The sequence below is a fragment of the Corythoichthys intestinalis genome, chromosome 10 (assembly GCF_030265065.1).
Source record: "Corythoichthys intestinalis isolate RoL2023-P3 chromosome 10, ASM3026506v1, whole genome shotgun sequence".
NCBI classification, from domain to species: domain Eukaryota; kingdom Metazoa; phylum Chordata; class Actinopteri; order Syngnathiformes; family Syngnathidae; genus Corythoichthys; species Corythoichthys intestinalis.
The window spans coordinates 15,930,480-15,955,854 of NC_080404.1; the positions used below are offsets into that span (position 1 = coordinate 15,930,480).

The window sequence follows — 25,375 nt, forward strand, 5'->3', positions numbered from 1 at the left end:
TCATTTCAATTGATTTGAATTAAATGGGCTATTATTTATTTTATTATGTGTTTATATTTTACAAATGTCATTTAGTATTCATTTATATTGTATATTTTATGTTGTGTAACTTTAGTTCCTATGTGAATATTAGTTCCTATTTATTTTGTCGTGTATTGAACACGGGGCCGTGTTGGTTATTATTACAGCAGAGAAGACAGCAGTAAATCAACAAAGACAAGTCAACTGTGCCCCGATCTACCACTCAAGAGATCTGATGGACTCAAAAAGTGGGTTACGATTGCATATTAGTTTGAAAATCGACCGGATCCACCATATTTTTACACAAGTGACTTCCGGTCTGCCCGGTCCTAGCTAGTAGTATTGACGCAGGAGGGCCGCGTTTCGCGTCAAATGATAAACTGTCCGTTCTTTTCGCGGGCGTCGCGTTGAGCCGCTTCTGGGACGCGAACACGCGGCCGCACTGCGACTGGTGTGCATTGGCTGATTGACTTTAACGCCCGCGTTTCACTACGTTCTCGTGGCGGCCACGTTGTCGCGCCGTTGACGTTTCTGGGTTATATACTGTCCTACCATGTTGGTCCTCATTATAGTAGAGAAAGACGGAGTAAATATAATCTACACAAAGAAACTGTAACCCGATCGACTTACAGCCTCGAAAAGTAAGGGTTACATTACGTCAGAAACTCGTTCGGTACGGGGTGCTCGGCTCGGAACGGAGGCGTACCGACGGTTCAATACAAATACATGTACCGTTACACCCTTAATTATATTTTCATATATTTTATGATTACATAAAATTGTAAATAGATTTTTAAAAAATAATGTTAATAAAAAACGTGATAAAAATTAAAGGGAACAAAGAAATACACCGAGCTTACGGACATCAAAAACACTGTTGATTATTTTTTTAAAGTACCATTACCACGATAGACGTCCAATTCATTTAACCATTTCAGGAGCGGTGGTCATGTCTCGGCCTATACTGCTTAATTTTTGTCATAAAAAAAAAAAAAAAAACTTCAATATTAGCAATTATTATATATATTCTTTTAATTATTAATCATTCTTGAATTTTCTGTATTTTTATAATTCTAAATACATTTATGAGGCAAGGGCGTAGGTTTGCATAGGGACGGTTAGGACAAAACACTACCAACTTTTCAGGATCCTCAAATTGTCCCCAACAACTTTTAAAGCAACCTCATTTGCGTTATATAATGACTTCAGTTATACAGTATTGTCTTCCCATGTGTTTTAATTGTTATAACTGACCCCACCATTATTAAGTGAATTATTTTCATTATGTTTAGATTTACATGTACATCTTTTCACTTGCTGACTGTGCCGGTCAGTTTTTTTCCACCTAAATGCTCATTTGATTGGATGATGACTTGACCCTCACACATACGCACATTAGAAATTAGAGATAAGAGAAGTTGTTGTTTTTTTTTTTTTTGTCAGCCAGCAGCAGCCACTGTTAGAAATGTAAAAAGACATCATTGTTTTGGAAGTTGGAAGCACACCATTATTTTGCGACTGTAGGTCCCACCTGCATCAGTGTTAGCATAACATTAAACTGTGTGAACTTGCTAACCTGCAAAACTCAAATAGGAAGCTGCTTCTAGAGAAGCGTCCTCCTCTTTGTGTTTTCTACTGTTAACTAGTGGTGTCAACAATAATCGATGCGGCGATGCATCCCGATGCGCGGCATGGACGATTCGATTCGATGCGGGCAACAAGCCGAATCGATTCAGCGCATTTTAAAATATATAAGTACGTTCAAAAATCTTCCCTGCGCAATTCCGGTGATGCAGTGGATTTGGTTTCCCCATTTGTATTATTATTGTCATGTTTCATTTTTTACACACTGCATAACTCTGGTCAAGTTTCCCACCAACCTCATACAAGCCAAAATGTCTCCAGATGTCAGCTTTCAATGTCTTAGGTGCATCAAGAATCTTTCTTGCTCCCTCTTTCTCCGCTTCAGCCATTGCTATGTTATGTCCTATCTCTTAGAGGTTAGATCTTGTGCCCGAGTTCGGGCCCAAAATGTTAAGCATTCACGTTCGGGTCGGGTCAGGTCGGGCCGCCCCGCACCGGACTAATAAATTATAAAAAAAAAAAAAATTTAAATGGGATAAAACCGAGAGCAGGCTCTCTGTATTGTGCATTTGCTTGTGCACTCACATGAAGCAGTGGCGCCGCCCGCTTTTTGTTCTTCTCCTCCGCTGTGGTGCTTGCGATTCGTTACGAAAGACACTTTTATTTATGCACACAAAGGCAACACAAATGGGATCCTTTTGAATCCTCTCCTCTGTGTGTCTGCAAACTCGTTTTTTTTTTTTTTTATATATTAAACTTTCCCAGCGTTATTTCGTTGTGTAAATGATTTTATAATGATCACATAAATATGTAGACTATTTAAACATTAAGAAAACTTGCGTTTTTTTTTTTCTGCCAACTGAGAATTCGTTACGAAAGACACTTTTTTTATGCACACAAAGGCAACGCAAATGTGATCCTTTTGAATCTTCTCCTCTGTGTGTCTGCAAAATCGCATGTTTTTTTTTTTTTTTTTTAATATTAAACTTTCCCAGCGTTATTTCATTGTGCAAATGCTTCTATAATGATCACAAAAATATGTAGACTATTTAAACATTAAGAAACATGCGTTTTTTCTGCCATCTCGAAGAAATGAAAATAAATTGCTGCTGCTGCGTTTTTTTTTTTTTTTCCCGCGTCACTCCAAGCCTTGTCGGGCTTCAATACCAGCGGGCCGTGTCGGGTCGGGCTGGATTTTTTTAGGCCCCATCTAACCACTACTATCTCTCTGCTCTCTCAATTGCAAAAAAATGATATTTCCTCATGTTGAAACAGATTGTTATGGCTGCTAAAATGCTGCTGCACTTCATTTTAATTCATTATTTTTTATTGTTATGTGGTAGTTACTGATTGCATTTCTAAGTTGATTGCACATATATAGTGGGCTAGGCCAACATTTTACTTTTGTTCTACATTGCAATTTAGTTGGATGTTTTGTTTGCAACTGAACTGATCCCTGGATTGATATTGCGATAAAGATGCTGCTGCACTACAATATTTTCTTTGTCGCTTTCTTTAATATTTACTTGAATATTTTTATCGATGGGTTGTTGTGACTAAAACACAGTGACTGTTATTACTGATTTTGCACAGGAGTTCAGATGTTGCACTGTGTGAAAGGCTGCTACTGTGTGTAAAAAAAAAAAAGGGAAAGCCCTGGTCTCATTCAAAGCACCAATTAAATGCTGTGATCTGTTTTTTTGTTTTTAAAAAAATATATATATCTAAAAGTATTTTCATTTGACTTCAACCAGGAGTGACACAAGTCGCAAATAACGCAATGACGCAAATAAAAAGTTGTTTAATGTCTGACCGCTTGTGTTGCCTCATGATTCACGAAAAATATGCTTTGCTTTAGAATTTTAATGCATCCCAGGCTTTAAGGCATCGCGATGCATTGCCGAATCGAACCGAATCGAATCGTGACCCTCTGAATCGAATCGAATCGAATTGAATCGAATCGTGGCCCTCAGAATCGTAATCGAATAAAATCGTGAGGGCAGTACCGATGCACACCTCTACTGTTAACATAAATAAACTGTGAAAAATGTAGTGAACTCTGCTGGAAACTATTGAACTAGAAAAACGTGAGCAAGAAGCTGCTTAGAGAGAGAGGGGTGCTGCATAACCTCATATGTAGCTCACACACAACACAACATACACACAACAATCATAATTATGTAAATTAAAAAAAATTTTTTTTGGGGGGGGGGGGGCTGCCGCGAGCTAGCCACACTAGCTTTGCGATTGACTGGTCGATCGTGATCGACGTCATGAGCACCCTTTAATTAGCATATCAATTAATTAGGTTCATATCCGTGAGAAATGCAGACCTAACCCCTGTTCACCCAATATGTTTAGTCTTATTAATGTCCCATCCAGAGCAAAAAGTGTGCATGCAGGTTATGCTGTAATATCGTCCCTACCAATGTTGAGATCAGTTTGGATCCGATCGACCAGTTGATCGCAACACTATTGTGGATAGCTCGCGGCATCCAAAAACACCCTTTTTTAAATGTACATAGTTGATTATGAGGTGTGTGTATGTTGTGTTGTGTGAGCAACTTATGAGGTCATGCAGCATCCATCTCTCTCAAAGCAGCTTGTTGCTCACGTTTTTCTGGTTCTGGTATAGTTTCCAGCAGAGTTCATTACATTTCTCACAGTTTAATTAACGTCAACAGTAGATAACACAAACAGAAGAACACTTCTAATCAGCTTCCTACTCGAGTTTTGCAGGTTAGCAAGTTCACACTGTTTATTGTTATGCTAACACTGATGCAGGTCGGACATTCAGTAGCAAAATTAGTAGTGTGTTTCCCACCTCCACAACATTGGAGTCTTTTTAAATGACTTACAGTGGCTGCTGCTGACCCCCAAAAAACTTCCAATATCCCTCGTCTCCAAAGAGGCGGCATGTTGTCGACATGTATTTCTATCGGGGCTGTGCGAGCATGCATGTGTGTGCGTGTGTGTGTGTGTGTATGTCGGGAGTGGGTCATATCATCAGCCAATAATGTAATAAACATAAGTTTGAACATAATGAAAATTATTCACTTAATAATGGTTGGGTCAATTCTATCCTTAAAACATATGGGAAAACAATCTACATTGCCTGTATAACTGAACTCATTATATAAGGTGGCTCAAAGGTTGGTGGGGACAATTTGATCATCCTGAAAACTTGGTAGTGTTATGTCCCTACCGTCTCTATGCAAACCTACGCCCTTGAATGTCAATAAAAATTACATGTGCTATTAAAACAGAGGTGGGTGGAGTAGCCCAAAAAAATTACTCAAGTAAGGGTAGCACTACTTCTAAATAATATTGCTGAAGTAAAAGTAGTCATCCAAAAATGTACTCAAGTACAAGTAAAAAAGTGTCAGGTGAAAAGAATACACAGGTAATAAGTTACATTGTGAGTAACTGCTTACAACGTCTGATTTTTTTAATTTAAATAATGCTATTCTATGTCTCAGCACAACTTCATCTACATGAACTGTTATTATACAGTGGTACCTCGACATACAATCAATTCGACACATGATCTTTTCGACATCCGACATAAAATCGGTCTCGACATTTGTTTCTACATCTGACATGTTCAAAATACGACGATTTATGATAGTGCCGCAGTTTCTTTGTTGTCCCGCAAGATGGACGCACGGCAGATTTTCTTGTGAGAGAAATCAACATTCCAAGAATTTTAGTGCAGGTGGTGAAAAAAGGAAAAAGGTGAGAAATGATAGGAAAATATGTGTGTGGTGCGCGTGTCCGTGAACGGGCTCGACAATACGGCCATAGAATGTCTAATCTCGACGGTCCTCCTCCGACCTCCGTTTGCCAGTCTTCATAAGTTAAGGTGACAATTATTATTGTGGTAACATCGCCAAAAAACTGCCAGCTTCGTCAGGTTTTTAATCATTTATTTCAAAAGTTGTGCAACACAACATGCCTACTGTCCACCACAGCTGAACATGAAAAGTGAAAGTAAAAAGTCCTCTCTCACTGTCAAGTCAGCCACGTGGTGCGTTCAGGCACACCACGCAAAACACATCCGCCACATTAGAACCCGATTTGTTACATTATTACAGGTATTATTATTATCATCATTGTTAATTTATTTGTTTCGCTCTGTGTAATGGCTATTTGCTTGCCTGGCACCGCCAGACTATTCTCCCTGTATTTTTCAAACACTGTTAGGAATAGTCTGGGACCCAGCCCATTAACGGCCTCTCGAACAAGTACAAAATCAACCGTCCAATCAGATTCGTTTATTTGCGTGACGTGTTCTTAACAAGTAACGTCACCCTTGCGCGCTGCAAGTCGTCCCTACAACAACACAGATGGCGAACGGGAGAGCCGAGAATATGTTCCCATCTAACCGTTTTAAATTACCAAAAACATATCATCACAAGTCATTGACAACAGTCAACATGGTATGCGCTAGCCATTGTTGAATAAACGTCTCCATTCTCCGCTCACGGTAATTACTTGTCGCTTTAACAACGTCACGTCTGCCCGTCGCTGATTTGTCCACTCCGCTGTCTGTTTGCTGTGGCTTGCTCCGCCCTCGGAATTTGATCCGCCGGACGGTCGCCAGACTCAATCGCTGGAACAGCGGTGAGTCTGGTATACCAGGCAAGCTATAGTTCCAGAAGCATTTATTAAAGATTTAGTGTAGGTTTTCGGGCTTTGGAAAGAACTAATGGAATTATAATGTATTCTTTTGGGAAAATCTTGCTTGTCAAACGACCTTTTCGACTTACATACAAGGTCCTGGAACGAATTAACTTCGTATATAGGAGGTACCACTGTACTGTACTATAACCTACTACATGACCATATTAGGCCAAAAAGATGACATAAAAAACATCGAATTCAGACCAGAACAACACTGAAACATCAACTGTCCATAGAGCATGAGCGCCCTCTAGTGGAGAAAAACATTGTTACCTCTGTTTGGTATAACGGAGTCATGTAGTTCTTGTTGCAAAGTCTCATTGGTAAAACTGAGACAGCCACTGTCGGCAATTCTGGCATAAATAAAGTCAATATGTAGAATAAAGAGGGAAAAATGTATCGACTGTAATGTAGCCCAAAGTAGCGGAGTAGTGTTTCTTCACAAATCAACTCAAGTATAGTGCGGTAAAACTAATCTAAGAAGTACATTTTTCTCAAAAAGTTACTCAAGTAAATGTAAAGTGTTACTACCCACCTCTGTATTAAAAATACACACTGGTTAAGGCCCCTTGTCATACTATTTTTCATAGCACTATTCAACTCATCACGTCATTGATCGAGATAGACGTCCAATTCATTTAAACCAGGAAGACTGACTGTTAATGCTCATCTCTCAGTGCCACGGCTGGGAGGAGTAAAAGGAGCTTGATCATTCATTCGCCTCTCGGTCAAAATTGGACGTCTAGCGCCGTCATTGGCAGCTAAGGAATTACGCGAGTGCCATGTAAGGGTAAAAATTAATAAACACATCATAATTCATGCTTGAAAGGGTTCAGCTACGAGGTCAGCAGCAAATGATCGCTGCCATCCCACCCAATCAAAATGGATTGGATGTCTAGAACCGTCAATGGGAGCCAATGAGCTAACAATATCGTATTATAGTGCAACAAAACCATCTCGATAACAGTATTTCACAAATGTACTTGGTGGTGCAATTTGTTTTGAGGACAAGCAATGTACAAAATAAAATGGTTGAAGTACAACCAACTTCCCCCCAATGAAGACTAAGTACATTTCAATTGTAGATGATTTTACTTTACATTCTGAGAACGGAACAAGCTGACAACTTTCAATAATAAGATTTTTGTTTTTGAAAAACTTTTTTTTTTTTTAATTTCCAGTGAGTCAACAGATGCATAGGAGATTAAGTAAAAGAACACAATTTACAACATAGATGAGTTTGAACAGAGAATTGTGAAATTATAAGACATCACTGAGCCAACAAACGGACACACAAAGTTGCTCTCCTTGCAGTGACACTCCCCCTGCAGTTTCAGTTATAATACAAAGTCGCACATGAATGGTTGTCTAGTGAAGCTAATCAACTCTTAGCTATTAAGCACTATTAGCATTTTAGCAAAAGGTTGCAGTGGTCAGCTACATTCAAAATGAAAGAAATAGTGTTGTCAAAGAACCCCTCTGGAACCCGCTCAAGAGATTTCATGACATATTAGAGGTATACAAATGTAGAGGTATGGAACAGTGTCCTTACAATCATAAGAGAACACCACTTGAGTATGTCAAAGTTAGTACCAAAATAATAAGACATATTCTGAGAACAGATCATGGACACTGTTCGTGTTAACCTAAGGGAGTTTCCGTTGGTCTGAGCAGGGTGGTTTAAGAGTTGTAAGGTGAATAGAGTGGGTCTGATACATTACCATCTAAATGCCCAACTCATTGTGACATCTCGATGATTGTGATTGAGAACCTTTTTCATTACTATATGTGTGGGAACAAGAGGGGAAAAAATGACCACCATACACTTTAAGCACATAATTTAAAATGTTTGAGGAGTTTTAAATAACTGTACGATAGACCAGGTAAAATGTTGCAGCCATCTCTGCTCAATAAGATGAGAAATTTGATGCAGAGTTAAGGAAACAATTGGGGTTATGTGCTACATTTCACATTAACAAATGCTACTTGCTTCGTCTGGAATTAGATGTTGAAAGCATCTACACTTGTGGTTGTTAATTTCAGCTGTGGTCCATTTTACATTTCATCACAGATATTACACTTTTTAATTAAAATAATTTACGTATCAGCTTTAGGAGGCTGTAACATGGCTGGGAAACAACATACAATAAACCTAAACGAATCTACATTATCAAGTGCCTATTCAAACATAAACAAAACTGAGACAAACTAGTCCGTATCCAGTTTCCACCTAAAATGCATGCTAATGTCAGTTTTTGTGCGTAAGTATGTAAACCTATGGGCAAAAAAAGACAAAAACGAACAAGACTATTGTCAATTGAGTATCATTACACTGACCCAGCAACCTACTGTGCATTCTATTCAATCTAAGTCCTCTTGTAGAAGGGTCAGTCACAGTAGTCCAAGAGCAATCCCAGTTAGCTGCATTGCTTGTACCGATGTAGTGTGTTAAGATTCTACCCATCTTCCAAAGTGGGAAGGTAATAGTATATAGGTGTACTGATCAATGCCCAAGGAGCTTATGTGCTAAAATAATGATCTTGTATGGGATAGCATGAGCCACGAGGATATGTCTGCACTTAATAGCGCTATTTCATATGACTCGTCAACAGCACCTTAGTGGAAAGTTACGGAGTTTTGAAGTCTTTTTGTTTCAAGTGCAGCTACGTTGAGGACATGGACAAAACATCATTCCCTTCGAGGCACGCCAATATCACATCTACATTTGTGTCCTTTCGTCCGCTAAGGTGGTGGATCTGAGGGACTTGGCTGCTCATGCATGGCTTGTGCAAGTAGTCCCAGTGGAAGATTTCAGGGATCTTTGAGCTACAATCCATATAATCATTAGTACAACACATGTCCGTTAGTTTTACTGTCTGTCCCTCGACCAGGCTGACATGATTCGGTGAACTTGTTGGTTCACTTCCAGTTCAGTTCATGTATTTAGTGCATTCTTCTCAAAGTTTTAAACCTTCGGTCGTCTCAGTGTCGAACTTCATTATCAATGAGGCTGTCTTCTCCTGACTGGAAGTCTTCGTTCAGGCCGTTTTCCACATTGATTATTTCGTCATCCTGTGATGAACCCTGACCATCATCCTCGCCACTGCCTGATCCGGCTTCCTCGGAATTTGGATCTTGCAGAACTTCAGCGATGTACATTTGCTGTTGAAGAGAAGGTGGGAAAATAAAATGTCAAATCTCTTTGTAAAAATTAACTTTGCTAGGTAGCACCATCGGCAAGAATAGAATTTTGGTAAGAAGGAAAGCAAAATACATCTATTGTAAAGCACAGTTATGTGTACCACAAGCAGAACGTCAACAACTGCAAGGTCTGCCGACACAAAGTAACAATATAGGGAGTCTCTAGATCACATATCATGAGATATGTAACACTGAAATTGAAAACTAATTTGTGTAAAAATGTAAGCGAGTAATCCCCAACCTACACCACATAATTTGTTTTCATACTCACTCACATTTGCTATGACCAGAGGTTGGCAGTAACGAGTTACATTTACTTTAATAACTTTGAGAAAAATATACTTCTAAGAATAGTTTTACCACACCATACTTTTTATTTGAGTAGATTTGTGAAGAAGAAACTCTTACTCTGCTACACTACAGTCGCTACTTTTTTCTCTTTTTGCCAGCACAGTGGTCAGTCACAGACTCACCAATCAGATGCAGCAACACTAATCACATAAATCTATTAAACCAATTAGACGTAAGTATACAGTTATATCACCACACACAAGCTTGCTAGTTTTATGATTACATCAGTGTTCTAACATTGCAACAATTGACGTGTTTCAAACGCCGTAAAAAGTACAGTATTTCAGATAGAGCTGTCAAAAATAAAAGTGCCGATTTCAAACTCTCCAAGTTTTTATTTGGCATCGATAGACCACGGAAAAGCAGGTGCAGAGAGATGGGGGAGAGAGAGATTTAATTTCATGGTGGAAAATGTGTCTACCCATTACCACTAGAGGACAGTCATGCCCTTGGGACAGGTTATTTTTATTTTATTTTTTTTTCAGTCGGAGTGTGATGATTCTGGTATATTTTTGGCCTAATATGGTCATCTAATAGGTTATAGTGTATTAATAACACTTCATATAGATGACCTTGTACCAAGAAAAAATATAGTGTTAGATAAGAAAAAAAATATATATAAGACATTATAAGGAATTACGCAGCACTTGAATAGTTTTTTTCAGCAAATACGTTTTTTTCCTTGTACTTGAGCAAATTTTTTTGATAGCTACTTTTACTTGTACTTCAGTAATATTATTTTGAAGTAAAGCTACTCTTATTTGAGTTGTATTTTTGGCTACTCTACCCACCTCTGGGTATGACTAGCTATTAGAGTTGGTAAATTTCCAGTGTGGATTACTAAGTGACTTAAACACAACAATGAGGAACTGAAAACTGTTGCCAGACATTTTACTTTCGGCAAGCTTTGCATGAGACGTGTCCCTTACTTTTTACAGAAACAAAAGTGGTAACTGGAAAAAAAAGTGTCAAAGACAAATTTTAACTTAAGTAGTTGTGTTTATGTCTAGTCTTGTTTTGGTCATGTTTTGATATTTGAATGATACATCTAGAAAAAAAAAACAGAACTGAAGTAGATTGCCATGAGGAAAATGTAAATGTAAAAAAAAAAAAAAAAAAAAAAAAAAAAAAAAAAAAAAAACCTAGCCAATTTTTTCATCATCTCTAACAATTTCTTATGGTTTTGTTACCATTTACAGCTTAAACACACTCAACTAAATGAACTAAAAATGAAGAATTTCGTCAGGGCATAACCCCGTCAACCTTGACCTGCATTTTTTGAGAGGATTTCCTTACAATACAGTGTTTGAATAGAAGTCATTAAATAGACTAGGTGAAAACCTAAAAAAATAATGAGCCCAGCTACTTACTGCTGCTTTGTTGGAGTCTGTAGTGCACTCTGCACGTCCATTTTCAGTCACATCCAATTCTTGGGTGTCAATCTGGGACAGAGGAAAAGATCATTTTAGTTCAGTAAAAACCTAAAATAAAATCAATAATAATAAAATCAAGTACAAGATATAGGTTTGTTACCTTGTAATTGTGAGCGCTCAAATATTTAAAATGTCCAAAGCAGACATGCGAGAGGCAGACAGTTATTGTGATGATCAAGACTATGAACGTGAACATGGAGATTGCAGCTGAAAAGCCTGGGAAAGGAAATTTTGCCGACTCTTGTTAATAAAATGCGCATGTAATTGACATTTGTGGCCTGTAGATGGCGTGCTATCCTACCAGAGCGCATTGTGGAGAAGAAAAGAAGCCAGAATAAACAAAGAATTGGAGCAGCCACCACTTGGTTGACAGCGCCAGAATGGATCTTCTTGTCCAGTTTGGAAGGCAGATAAGCATAGTACATGTTGTACCTGTCTGCTAAGTGTTTGAGCAGCATGTACATCAGGCCTGCGCAGAGAAGCAGAGCATGAAGTCAGAGAAAATTCTATTTGGCTGGCTGATGAGCAGGCAAATGAAGAACAGAACAACATAATTAAATCAGGTCGCAAAAGCAGCAGCGGACCAGGGCTCGTAAAAAAGCAGAACTAACCAAAGGGGACGATAATTGGGCAGGTGATGCTGTAGGTCATAACCACTGTGAAGACACACATCATCCACGCATAAGCCGCTCCAAATTGAAACTCATAAGCTTGATGCTGCAGAATGACAAGATGAATAATATATTTACCAATTTGCGGCAATCACTTAAATTGAAATCTTAACTTTTTATAGAGCACTCATTGGCAGTGCTCGACGTTCAATTAATTTTGACTAGAGTCACGTATGTGGACGCCAAGTCTTTATGGGAGTATGTTTTTTCTTCTCTCAAAAAAGTCACTTGCCATTTAAAGGGTTAAAACCTAAAAGTAGAGGAAACCAGTTTTTTTTTTTTTTTTTTTTTTTTTAAAGTTATTTTTGGCAATTCATGTTAATTGATTTACAGTTCTTCATTATGTGCTGATAAAATGACCACTGCACTAGTTTGAATTTCTATTATGAGCAGAATTTCAACTGTCACCACTAATACAGATTGGATGTGTTGACTTTTAAAAAAAAAAAAAAAAATAAAAAAAATAAAAAAAAAAACTTTAGACACGCCCCATATAAGGTAAATCGAATTTTGTTGAAATGGCAGCGCCACACTAACCCTCTTGACGTTCCTGCGCTCGGCAGCAGATCGGGCGAGGCAAAGGCGAATCATGTACATAAGGAGACCCGGGATCCTGAGCAGGTCCATGGCATTTCCGATGAATGCAGAAGCAATGACATAGTTGACAAAGAAGGCTCCATTGTCAGGAAGGAACACACACCTTTTATAACAGAAAGGTCAGGAGCTTTTTAGATGAGGGCTTAATGCAGTTCAAGCCACAATTTTTTCTATATTGTTTTTCCGAATTAGGTTAGCATAAATGTGATACAGTGCAAATACGATTGCTAGAAATAATGAATTAGTTGGTTAAAAAATTATTTCCGTGAATAATATGAGAAAAGCTCTAGATTGAATGTAATCAGGCAACTTACTCGAATCTCACATTAGCATCTGCCAAGAATCTTTTGTCAAAAAGCCACCGGAAAAAAAGATCCAAACTACAGAAAGAAAAGACAAATATGAAAACAGATTAAAAATATATACAGCCTATATACAAATTTCATGTACACTATAAAATACAGAACTGAACTACACAGTACATAAGTAGTTATGCTTAGATAAAAACAAAACTTTTCAGTACCTACTAAGACCAAGAGAGGGCAGTAGGAGCACCATAAATATAAGGAAAGTGTAGCATTTATGCATTGTAGTTCTGTTCTCTCCTGACCTGAAAGAACAAAAGGACATGTTACAAAAACCCAAAACTCACACGAGTACATCCAGAACAGATGTGGAAATCTTACCGTGTCCAATGGGCTTCAAAGAAGGCTGAGTAGTAGACAATGGTAGGAAGTAAGGCGGAGAAAGACCACAATAGTAGCGTTGGGAAAAACTGCGTGATAATTGGATTCTGTAGACAAAACACACAAACTCATAAGTTCAGATAAGAACAGCTAAAGTGAGCATCTGAACTGAAATCAAAGGTTATATCTGCAGGTTCGGTATTACGAGACCCTTACATTTAAGTACTCCACTGGTTTGGTAACATTAAACTTGTCCATGGTGGAGATAATGATGGCTGGGGTGGTAAGGAAGAAAAGGAGGAGGAAGAGGACACAGTTTATGATGAGGCAGCGGATCCACCACGAGAAACCTCCCAATGACAGATGCTCCCTGGGGGATTAAAAGTTATCGATTGGATGAATCATAAGCAGAGTGGTCAGCTGATATCACTGATACAGTCACTTAAATTCACACTTACCAGTAGACGTTTTGTGGATCAGGGGCATAACTCACAGTCCAGTTGTGTGTCTGAAGTTTGTCACTGAATGCAGAGCTCTGAGGCTCTCGGCGACAGTGGCAGCCCTGACATTTGCAAGCGTTGAAGTCCTTCAATATTCTGAAATGAACCAAATAAAACTATAATAATGCAATTTATATTTGCGTATGTAGAAATGAGAGTGGACTTCTTACATAGCAGTGATGGATTCATTTTGAAAAGTGACAAATGCCATTCCTAAAGGTTTTCTGTTGACCTTCTCTCTTTCCTTCCTGTAGCCATCTTTTAATTGAGCTTCCAGCTTGGTATAATAACTCACAGCCTCTTCCTGCGAAGGACATAAAAGATCCAAATATGAACGGAATTTGTCCAGTTAGATAAGAATTATGAAATGAACGTCCACGCACCTATACAAATGCCAGATTTAAGTAATATGAAAAATGGGACCGAGACAAATTACATAAAAAATAGGGACGTCTGCGATGTGATCATTTGACTGGGAATCGGGCCCGAGCACGTCATTTTCAGAGGATCGGAATGGGTAAAGAAGATCGGGTTATTAAAATGTATTTCTTTTTTTTTTTTTTTATAAGTATTAACTCAATGGCAGTGAAACATGGATCACTCAATGCCATCCTTCCCAGTTAAAATGGATTTTGAATGAGTTAAATGCCACAAGCAACAAAATAATACAGAGGTATATTACAAATATATACGTATAATAATAATTATTATTTTATTCGTTAACACTAGGCAACCTACTTGTGCTCCATACTTTGCAGGCTTTTGTTAACAATTTCAGGAACAAAGGTTGATTTATTGTTAAGCAGTGAATTTTGTTCATAAGTGTATAAGTTTGTTTTTATTACAAAGAAGAAAAAAAGCTTGACCAAACAGGTTTGATTTAGAAATTCTGCCAAGTGTTTTTTTTTTTTTTTTTTTTTTTTAAACATCCGTTTTTGCTTACAGCGCAATTTTTATTTATTTTTCTCTAAGGCATTTTTTGAAGATAGAAATGTTATCTTTTGTTTAATATTCATTCATTTTATTTCTTGTTATTTGTGTTAAATATATTCAGATCATTTGTTACATAGAGTTAAATGTTTAAAAAAAGAGTTGTTTAAATAAGAAATATATATATTTGTGTATAGAATCGTGGGCAGAAATCTAAATGCGAATCGTGACTTGCGAGCAGTTTAAATGACCACCATTTAACATGAGCTTTAAAGTAACCCGCTAATTATGACAACAGACATAGTAACAGTATACCTAGTTAAGACGGTTCGCATACTTTTGCACCTTCCGCAATGTGTGGGCTAGAAGCCGCTAGCCCCTCCATGTTTGAACCCTGTGGCTTATAGTCTATTGTAGCTTATTTATGGATTTTTATAGTCTAATGAGCTGCATGTCTTTTTCTTGTAAAATTTTGTGGTCAGGTGCACCTTACGGTTTATCAGTTACGGCCATGGTTTGTTTCTGTAAATGGAATCGCAGTAATAACGGAAAAAGCTTTGAAATTATTCATCATGGTCTAAATTTATTTTTTATTAGAATTTTGACGGGGAAGGCAAAAAAAAACGTTACAAGCTTCTAAGAAGAAAAAAACAATAGAAATTGTTGAAAAAGCTTCTCTGACCTGCTCACAACCTTTGATGATGCAACAGCAAAGGTGTCCACATGGCTTTGGGTTTATCATGGTGGCAATGTGCTCTTTGGCCTGCAGATCTAGGAAGAATTTCTTGCTGCGCTCTGCCTTCTTTCTGTGTGCGAAACAGTAATACACTGAAGGCACCACTGATCGAGTTTAAGTTGGTTTCCAAGTAATAGTCAAAACTTATTTTTAAGGGGTTTATCCAACCTACTACTCTGTGTGAAACTGGTACCTTTCAGAGTTAAGATACATCAGCCTGGCCACATTGTAACAGATGCGGGCTTCCAGCACAGTGCAGTTTTCATACGCCTGCCTATTAACCAAAGGCAGAAAGACAATTTCATTAGAACAAGAGTAGAGACAGCATACTGGCTAACAACTGTTAAGTGGGAAAAGGGGAAAGTACCCTCCTCACAATTAGCAAATGACACATGACTTTCATAATTTTGTGCATCTGGCTTCTATTAAAGACATTTTCACTTATAGGCCTGCTATTGTCTCATGCTGGGTACATAGTTGAAGAGCTTTAAGAGGAAAAGGCATGGCCCTAATATAGTCTAATGCAGTTATTGAATACATAAGCAGGCAGGAAGTGAGAATCTATGGAAGAGATGTTGAGATATTTGATACGAAATTAGAAGAAGAAAAAGGCACTTACTCAAAATGTTGCTTTATTTCTGCTTCTTCGGCATATTTTGAGAGTCCATTGACAAATAACGTTCGTTTGACCTGCAATGAAATGAAAAACGCGAGTAAAAAACACAATAAACAAACAAACAAAAGATAATATATATTTGCAGAGGGACTTTTCTGAAACTAACCAGATCATCCTCCACATAATGCATCTTGGAGGTGTGTCTCCTCATACTGCACACTGTCAGTAACAGGTAAAGGAATGCAAAGATGGTGTGCAGCCACAAAAGCGCATTACTGGATAACATAAACAGTTCATATCAGTGTTGACAGATACAGACTACAAATCACAGTGGTTCTAAAATTACTGCCCGAGAATCACTCACTCTGCATCAAGATTTGCTATTGTAGTTCTTCCAAAATTATAAGCACTGTTTTCTGCAGGGGTAGATGAAATATAACACATTAAAAAATGGAAATTTCTTATTCAGTATGTTTTAGTAACAACAACTAAATTATACTTAAAAACTAATTGAAAAACACTTCACATGATTTACATGACAATTTTGTGACACTCCTCCTTTAATAAGCCAACTCACCAAGTAGATTTCCTGAGAAGTTTACAGGCAAAATGATTCCAACAGAAAGCACACCCACCACAACCAGTAGGCCGATGATATGGCGCTGGAAGGACAAATAATGTACTGCGTCCTCACCACACTTATCCTTAATCTCATCATCCCTACAGATTTATCAAATCAAGAGAGCGAGATCTTATTTATCTCAAAAAAGCACTTTAAATGTGGCTTTTCATTTAATAAAGAGCAGGCTGACTCACTTGATGCGAAAGATTGCAGTGAGCCACGAGCAAAAGCCCTGTAAGTAAACAGCAAGAACGTGTACGAAATGTGGGCAACGACTGTCCATTCAGCAAAAGCAATGACATTCTTACCGTGTCTCTCTGATCTATGTCAACCGAACTGGAAACTGAGGTGAGGCGCTCGTAACGTTCAGGTATCTCTGTTGTCAAGGCAGCGGCTGCGCTGTAAAATAAAACACAGCCCAGAACATTGTTTTGGTGTCACAACATAAGATATTTTTGTCTCAACACACTGGGATTGCCATTAGTAGTTAACAGTGCTGACGCACAGACAAAAACGAGCATCTTTAACACTGCATTTCTGGTAAAATGGTGCATTGGGGGCGTAACAGTAGAGGAATTATATTAAAATTATTTTTCAAGACAGTGCCTTAAAGTTGCGAGAAAATGTGATTGAATCACAATGATGAGTCGATACAGTCAGTGCAACAGCAATAATAACTTTAATTTTTTTTTTTTTACTTTTAAAAGAATTGTTGGATGTTGAACTTTACATCTTCTGTTACGCCTCAAAGAGAACTTGAACCGGAAGAAACCCAGTGATCAACGAGAAGCAGATCCTTCTGAGTTTAGCAGAGCCAACACTTAATTCACTTTATGCATAAAAATAGGATCATGGAGCACTGTAACTTTCTATTAATGTTGTAGAATTGATCAATAGAAAAATTAAACACAGATATACATAGACATTCTACACATGGATATTTATCAAGTTTCCACCTTGAATGTGTCATATAATGAGAGTAATCAACTAGATAAATATAATTAATGATCAATTTGATTTGATAAATTGGAAATCTTGTTCATTAACCATTATCTCATTGGACACATTGGCTGCCATTGACGGTGCTAGACGTCCAATTATTTCGACTGCGATCATTCGCTGCCATCCCTTCAAGTCAAAATGGATTGGACTTCCATCGCGTTTAAAGGCACTGAAAGATTAGCATTCAAAGCCAGTCCTCCCAATCTAAATGAATTGGACGTCTATTGTTGTCAACAACTAGCAATGGGTTAAATACTAGTCCATAAAGAAAAAAGAAAAAAAAATAGTGTTATTGAGAGCCATGACCAGAGTGTATTTCTGTTTTTATTCATCTTACCTGTATTGGTTATGTTTTTGATAACATTATAAATTTATAATCTTTTTTATTTAAAAAAAAAAAAAAAAAAAAAAAAAAAAAAAAAAAAAAAAAAAAGGAACCCGTCATGTAGCCACTTTTAAAGCAACACTTGGTAACTTTTTGGTTTTGGTTGATTTTAGCGACACCGGTGGACAAAAGCATTAGTGTTTTGCCTTAAGGAAGACGGTTTCCCACGAGAACCAGTGCACACCCTCACAGTGTCATAAAATCATCAATCAATCAAAAATCAATCTCCCGAATCCAGTTGTGGCTAAACAATAGCATATGACTGTTAGCAACCGTGTGGCTTAGTGTGGCTAAAAATTCGTCAGGGCTTTCGTCAGGGACGAGTTTGGTTTGTGTGTGTGTGTGTGTGTGGGGGGGGGGGGGGGGCATCACGCCATCGAGTGAAAGCCGGGCTAATGTTTATTCTGTATATTCTGGTAGCTACCCATTTTGTTTCTCCTTCTCAGACAACACTTTTTGTCTCTTTTTGTTGCTCTGCCATCTGTGCAGAATTCGCGCAGCGTTCGCATCGACTTCAGTCTTCATAATGAATCGGGGAAGGGATAAATGACCATAAAGCAGTCAGCACATTTGTAGTTTCTTTTTCTGTGGCAGGGTTCCTGCCATCCTCCTCCAAGTTAATTACTGCCATTGAAAGCGATACAGACCCCCTCAAGATATAAAGAGGCGTCATTCAACTAATTGTCACTTGACATATTATCACAAATGTTCTGAAAATATTTTATAACTGTTGAAAAGTTACCTAGTGTTGCTTTGATATTTGGTGTGGCCTACATGACAAAAAATGTTAAATCAACAAATGTGGATGCCAAGTCTTTATGAGGTTTATTTTTAATTACCAAAATTAGTCGATTACCCTATACAGTAAAGAGTAAATAAGTAGTCAAAAAATGGCTCCCACTTTTAAACCTCCTCACTGCCCTTTATACAAAAATCACAGTAATTTTTGATCGTGTGAACAGGAATGGGCTCTGCTAGAACTCAAAGTAGATTTGTTAGAGGAGTGATTTCACCATAGGAACAAGGTCTTTCTCATTCCAATAAGAAGTCATGTATAGTAATCAATGTAGACATTACAATTTCTACCTAAGAGTCTGTGCCTCATGCTGTACGGCCACACGTAAGAAATAGGTTAATACAGAGATTAGTACGCACAGATCTAATTAAAGACAAGGACACCCGGCACCACAACAATGACATTTAGAAGGAGAGGAGGGAGAATCATTTGGGACCGCGGCAATGGGAAACACCTGGAGGAAAAACACTGAACCACCAAGAGTGGGGAAATCCTACAAGTGGTAGCTATGTTAACAACAGAGAGAAGGAGCAAAAGAGAGAAAAAAAGGCAGGAACACAATTTACAAACATAACATACTATTCCCGATCATCCAGACGACTGTAACGCTGATCCATTCTCCTGGTGAAAAGACAGGCAAAACATTTAGTCATGAAAATATTATGCAAATCTGCTTCCTAAAATGAGTTTACAGCTCACATTGGGGAAACAAATACACTTCAATCATACTAATTTGATTCTCTCAACACGCAACACAAACGCACATTGTCAGAATAGACAGGTACCCGAGAATACCTGTTTTACAATTAAAATAGTCTGCTTCAACTAAATAACATTTCACAGATGACTCAGTCAGCTGCCACCCCCTCCCATCATCCCGCTATGCTACAACCCAATTATAAGTTTGGGCCCAGCTGCAAAAATAGTGGAACACTAAAATAAAAAAATGTCCACAGCTGGGGAAATGTGGGTTATAAAGCAGTGTGTCATGAGTTACTCTATTACCCCACAATGGAGGTTTGCTGTCTTAAAACTCAAATTTTGTCGTCTTGTCCTGTATTGGCGGTTTTATTTGATCACTGTTCAGAAAAGCACCGGTTAATCACACTTTGAGGGCTTACCGGTAGTCAAAATTTTTTAAAAATCAACTGACAAGTGATAACATATTTATTTATGAAAAAAGGAAGAGCTGCTTACACAGACTTCCTGTCTCGGCAAAATCCTTGAGGTTTGCTTAATTTAACTTGCTTAAATTTGCTGTTTCAAATGTGTATTTAATAGATTTCTAGTCAGAGACAGAAACTGACAACAAAGCACATGTTCCCTTTGGCACATTGAATTTACTGTTGACAAACACACACTTCCTCTCTATAGCTTAATCCATGACAATGACTCAGTAGAAAAAGAATGCTGAGTGGCTGACTGCCACACTTAACAAAAATAAATCACTGTCTGTCTAGTACCGGTAATTCCTTTTGAAAAATTAAAAAAATGAGCATTCAATTATATTAATATTTTTGATGAAAAGTAGGCCATTCCTTGTGTAATAATCTACGACTATTACTAGAGTTCGCAACTTCTTACAGATGTACTGTACCTGTCAGCATCGGTAACCAAAGCCAAGCGTCCATAGTCCCAGGCTACTTTTCTTAGGAAGGAGAAAACAACCAGCAAGCCCTGGAAGTGCATGATTATTTTAACAAATAATAGAACAGTAGTGGTCCTTATATAGAATAACCTTAAACACACTGCTACAATTACCAGTGCCTGTTAGAGCGACTCACCAAGAAGCACATGAAGTCAAGGGCAAGAACAGTTGGTACGCCACCAAACGGCAAGCCCTGCAGCACTGTACTGCGAATTCGAGCCGAGTAGCAGTACTCTTTGGAAGAGGCATTGGATGGCAGCGTTGTCGTACAGCTCTGAGAGTCCGAACAAGCTTGCGCCCCCCAGATGGCCATCCCTAATACCAGCAATTGCATTTCTCACTGCAACATGCTGATGAGACTCTGTTTAAAAAAGTCAACAATAACAACTTTCACTATAAATTGCTGAAGCACACAAACAATATATAGCGTACCAGAAAATACCTGACAATTAAGAAACAATTAAACATATCAGGAAGCGTAATAAGCAAATTAAAGGTTTCCGTTGTCTTTGATAAAAGCTGACGTTTATTCAATTTGCCACTTGGCAACACAGATGAAATCTGAAAGGCACTTAAACAACAATAAAAATAGCCCTCTTCCCATATAAGTGTAAAATGCGAGACGATATAGATAAAATATGGATAATTGTTTGTTGTGTACTGGGGTAGAGGTCTGAAAATGCCATATTTTGAATCAATACTGAACAAAAGTCTGCTTTCATGGATGACCAAGCAATTAGAGAATATTTACTTGTTATTAGTTCTTGATAGTTCTTGTTCTATTTCTTGAAAAACACATAAAAAAAACTGCAGACTGAAGTGTGCTTGGTTAAAAACAAACTATTGCATGATGTAGAATAACTTTATGATAACTTGGCACAAAAACTGCACACAAAGTTTACCTCTGATGAGGATGTAGGAATAGACAATTGAGATTAATGCATAATGTTACTCTCTTACTACTGCTGACTCATCCTGCCTTACTGCTTTTCTCCTAAGCCGATCAGAACTGTTAAAAAAAAAAAAAAAAAACAAAAAAAAAAACTGCCTAAGTCATAAAAGTATCAATGTGTTTGCAAAAAAAGCATTTATCCCCCATTTTCCCCAAAAATGTTAAAATATGAGTTAGGCAATTATGCTATTATGCTAACAAAATTTGATAATGTTGTTTTTGTTTTGTGTTATGGTTCTGCTAAGCACCTTGGTACAGCTGGGGCAGTTGTGATAAGAAAACCCTCGTCACACTATCAACAACTAGAAGACTGAAAAGAAAAAAAAATCCTTTTTACCTGCATCGCTGTGTTTTTTTTTTTTCTTCCCAGATTGGACAGATACATTTTAGTAGCAATTAAAACACTCAAAGTACACATGCCAAGACTACTTAAGTACAGGAATGAAGTACAGTGGTATAAAAAAGTATCTGAACATTTTGGAAGTTCTCACATTTCTGCATAAAATTACCATCAAATGTTATCTGATCATTTTCGAAATCCCAGATGAAAAAACAGTGTGTGCTTTAACTAAGACCACCCAACATTTATAGGTTTTTATATTTTAATGAGGATAGTATGCAAACAACGGCAGAAGGGGGAAAAAATAAGTAAGTCAACCATCACATTTAATATTTTGTGCCCCCCTTGTCAGGAATAACTTCAACCAAACGCTTCCTGTAGCTGCAGCTCAGGATTAATCTTGGCCCATTCTTCTCTACAAAACTGCTGTACTTCAGTCAGATTCCTGGGATTTCTGGCATGAGTCCCTGCCTTTAGGTCATGCCACAGCATCTCAATGGGGTTCAAGTCTGGACTTTGACCTAGCCACTCCAGAACGTGTATTTTGTTTTTCTGAAACCATTCTGAAGTCTATTTACTTCTGTGTTTTGGATCATTGTCTTGTTGCATCATCCATCCTCTTTTTAGCTTCAACTGTCTGACAGACGGCCTCGAGTTTTCCTGCAAAACATCCTGATAAACTTTTGAATTCATTCTTCCATTGCAAGTTGTCCAGGCCCTGAGGTAGTAAAACAGGCCCAAATCATGATGCTCCCTCCAGCATGCTTCACGGTGGGGATGAAGTGTTGATGTTTGTGAGCTGTTCCATTTTTACTCCATACATGACGTTGTGTGTTACTCCCAAACAATTCAACTTTGGTTTTATCAGTCCACAAAATATTTTGCCAAAACCTCTGTGGAGTGTCCAGGTGTCTTTTTGCAAACATTAAACAAGCAACAATGTTTTTTTTAGACAGCATTGTCTTCCTCTGTGGAGTCCTCCCACGAGCACCATTCTTGGCCATAGTTTTACATATAGTTGATGTGTGCAGAGATATTGGACTGTGCCAGTGATTTCTGTCAGTCTTTAGCAGACATTCTAGGGTTCTTTTTTTACCTATCTGAGTATTGGCGTCATCTTTGGTGGACGGACACTCATTAGGAAAGAAGCAACAGTGCCAAACTCTCCATTTGTAGACAACTTCTCCGACTGTCGATTAATGAACATCCAGACTTTTAGAGATGGTTTTGTATCCTTCCCCAGCTCTATACAAATCAACAATCCTAGATCGCAGGTCTTCAGTCAGCTCTTTTGACTGAGCCATGACGCATATCAGACAAAGCCTCTCATCAAAACAATTCTTACCAGGTGTGTGTTTTATAGTGGGCACGGCAGCTTTAAGCCACTCATCAGTGATTGGGCACACACCTGACTTATTGTTTGGTAAAAATTGGTTTCAATTGCTCTTTAAGCCTCCTTAGGCAGAGGGTTCACTTACTTATTTTCCCCCTTATGTCATTGCTATCCTCATTACAATCTAAAAACCTATAAATGTTTGGGTGTTTTTTTTGTTGTTGTTGTTGTTAAAGCAGACACTGTTTTTTTCATCCGTGTGATTTTGACAAGATCAGATCACATTTGATGGTGATTTATGCAAAAATGTGAGAAACTCCAAAAGGTTCAGATATTTTTTCATACTTCTGTAACTACTTCCTAGTACTGGGGGCCACTGTTTGAGGCTCACATATTTTGGATGTTTTGATATGATTGGGGGGGGGGGGGGGATACAGGTCTCCTGCAGTGTGCTGGTACACGTGTTTACACAGTTGTGCTCCTTTATATTTGCCCTTCAACCCACTCACTATTAGCGGCGATGCTGCTCATCTGCCCCAACACTAAGTCGTTTATCTGCTCCATGGAATGCTGTGACATCACTGCAGCAAGATGCAGCCAGAGGCCAACAATAAACCAATAGAGACCGCAGAGTTCAAATGGGACGATGTGAGCCCAAAGGAGGACACAGCACACGCTTACTGTGACTTTATCGACACGACTGCCCATCCTGAACTCAGAGGGAAACATCAGACTGTCATAATCTTTCAATGCCATTGACGGTGAATGACGTCCAATCCATTTGAATCGGGAGGGCTGACAGTGAATGATTAAGTTTCAAGGACATAGATGGTGAACGGCAACTTTCAGACCCCCCAGTTCAAATTGGATTTGAAATGAGTTGGAGACTTAAAAAACAATCGATTTGACACTGCTTAAGATGCACTTTGCTTTGTGGTTAGTGGAAACAATATTTTGCGTTTGCCTCAAGATAGCACACAAAACTGCTGAGTGAAGTGGTCGAATGCGTGTGAATTGCTCATTCGATATGGGTCATTTCCTACAGGGAGATAAACACGCTCAAAAAGTATAGCGAATATATTACTATAGCTGTATTACCTAATAGATCGCTCACTATCTTTACAATGTCCTCAGGCACATGTAATCATCAGCTGACAGACCACACACAGACGCAAAAAGTTGCGATTCCAATTGCCATGACGTTCATCATCATTAATTCACGGCTAAGTCCATATATTGATGGAGTAAAGCGACGCCATTATTATTAATATACGAACACAATCATTACAATGACCTAAATTAAGTGAGTTGAGTAAAATTGCTACAAAACATTTATATACGTAACTTCGTTTGGCCCAACAACTTGATGTAATTCAACAATGACCTCAGTCGTCTAATAGAAAATAAATGGTATTTGTTAGCTTGTCGCTAATGCTAACACAGTATGACTTTTCTCAGTTTGCTCATTGTTCTGTCAGGGGTAACCCGAACTCCGAAATACCAAACAGACTTTTTAAATTGACAACCGCTTAAAAACTGACATATACGTTAAAAATGAACGAAACTCGACACCGGTGAACTTACCATTCTCAATACGCAGCGGCACAGTCAGTGAACTTGTCACTTCGTCAGTGCGTCGAGGCTAGCTATTAGCTGCTCAATGTAGCACAAGACAGGTGGAGTCCACAGAATTACATGAATATTTTCTGCAAGATAATATTTCCTCGCCACACAGAGAACTTTTTACTTCAAAGATAGTTAGCCAAAGAATATAACATTAGCCTGTTTACAATGATGCGCTCGTCAACGCGGTGACTATTGTGCGTGTCAAGACAGCCGGTTGGACAACTCTCAACTTGACGACCAGTCGAGCGGGCGGAGACGCTAATCATGTTTCCAATATGACAGCCATAGACGTAAGACTTCTAGAAATGCATATCGGGTATACAACAGGATCAGTAAACAGAAGTTTTATAGCTAGGCGCAATCTAGTTGTTATATTTCTATGTTATCAGAAGCGCATATTTATGACGTTTCTAAAAGTTTTTTTTTTAAATACCTAGTGTATCGGTCTCGTTTATCTAACTTCACTTTTGTTTATTTTCAATATTAAAATAAACAAATATTTAAATACTCTTCTTTTTTAACGTAAGATTTGCATGGGGAGTAACAACACAAGTAGATCTTTTTTTTATTTTTTTGATTCCCTGCCCTTGTACAACCATTTATAAAATACTTTTTAACGTATCGGCTCCATGAGTCGTGTTTGTTTATGCACTAGTTTATTC

General features: G+C 38.1%; 1 protein-coding gene across 2 annotated transcripts; it reads right to left on the reverse strand.

Annotated features, from left to right (window-relative positions):
* Positions 1-7,171: 7,171 nt before the first annotated feature.
* Positions 7,172-25,100, reverse strand: tmem63ba (transmembrane protein 63Ba). Of its 2 annotated transcripts, XM_057847928.1 has the most exons (24): positions 24,672-25,100; positions 20,599-20,823; positions 20,412-20,491; positions 19,394-19,435; positions 16,940-17,030; positions 16,826-16,863; positions 16,587-16,729; positions 16,374-16,425; positions 16,176-16,284; positions 16,013-16,083; positions 15,587-15,667; positions 15,340-15,463; positions 13,898-14,031; positions 13,686-13,823; positions 13,444-13,597; positions 13,228-13,334; positions 13,065-13,151; positions 12,856-12,921; positions 12,482-12,644; positions 11,885-11,990; positions 11,575-11,742; positions 11,374-11,489; positions 11,211-11,282; positions 7,173-9,450 (listed from the first exon to the last, which is right to left on the reverse strand). In XM_057847928.1, exons 2-24 carry the CDS (start codon positions 20,794-20,796, stop codon positions 9,271-9,273), a joined length of 2,520 nt encoding a protein of 839 aa, XP_057703911.1. In that variant the 5' UTR covers positions 20,797-20,823; positions 24,672-25,100; the 3' UTR covers positions 7,173-9,270. The 2 variants fall into 2 exon arrangements, with proteins under 2 accessions (XP_057703912.1, XP_057703911.1); XM_057847929.1 differs by lacking the exon at positions 19,394-19,435 and having other exon boundaries at positions 7,172-9,450.
* Between the last annotated feature and the right edge of the window lie 275 nt (positions 25,101-25,375).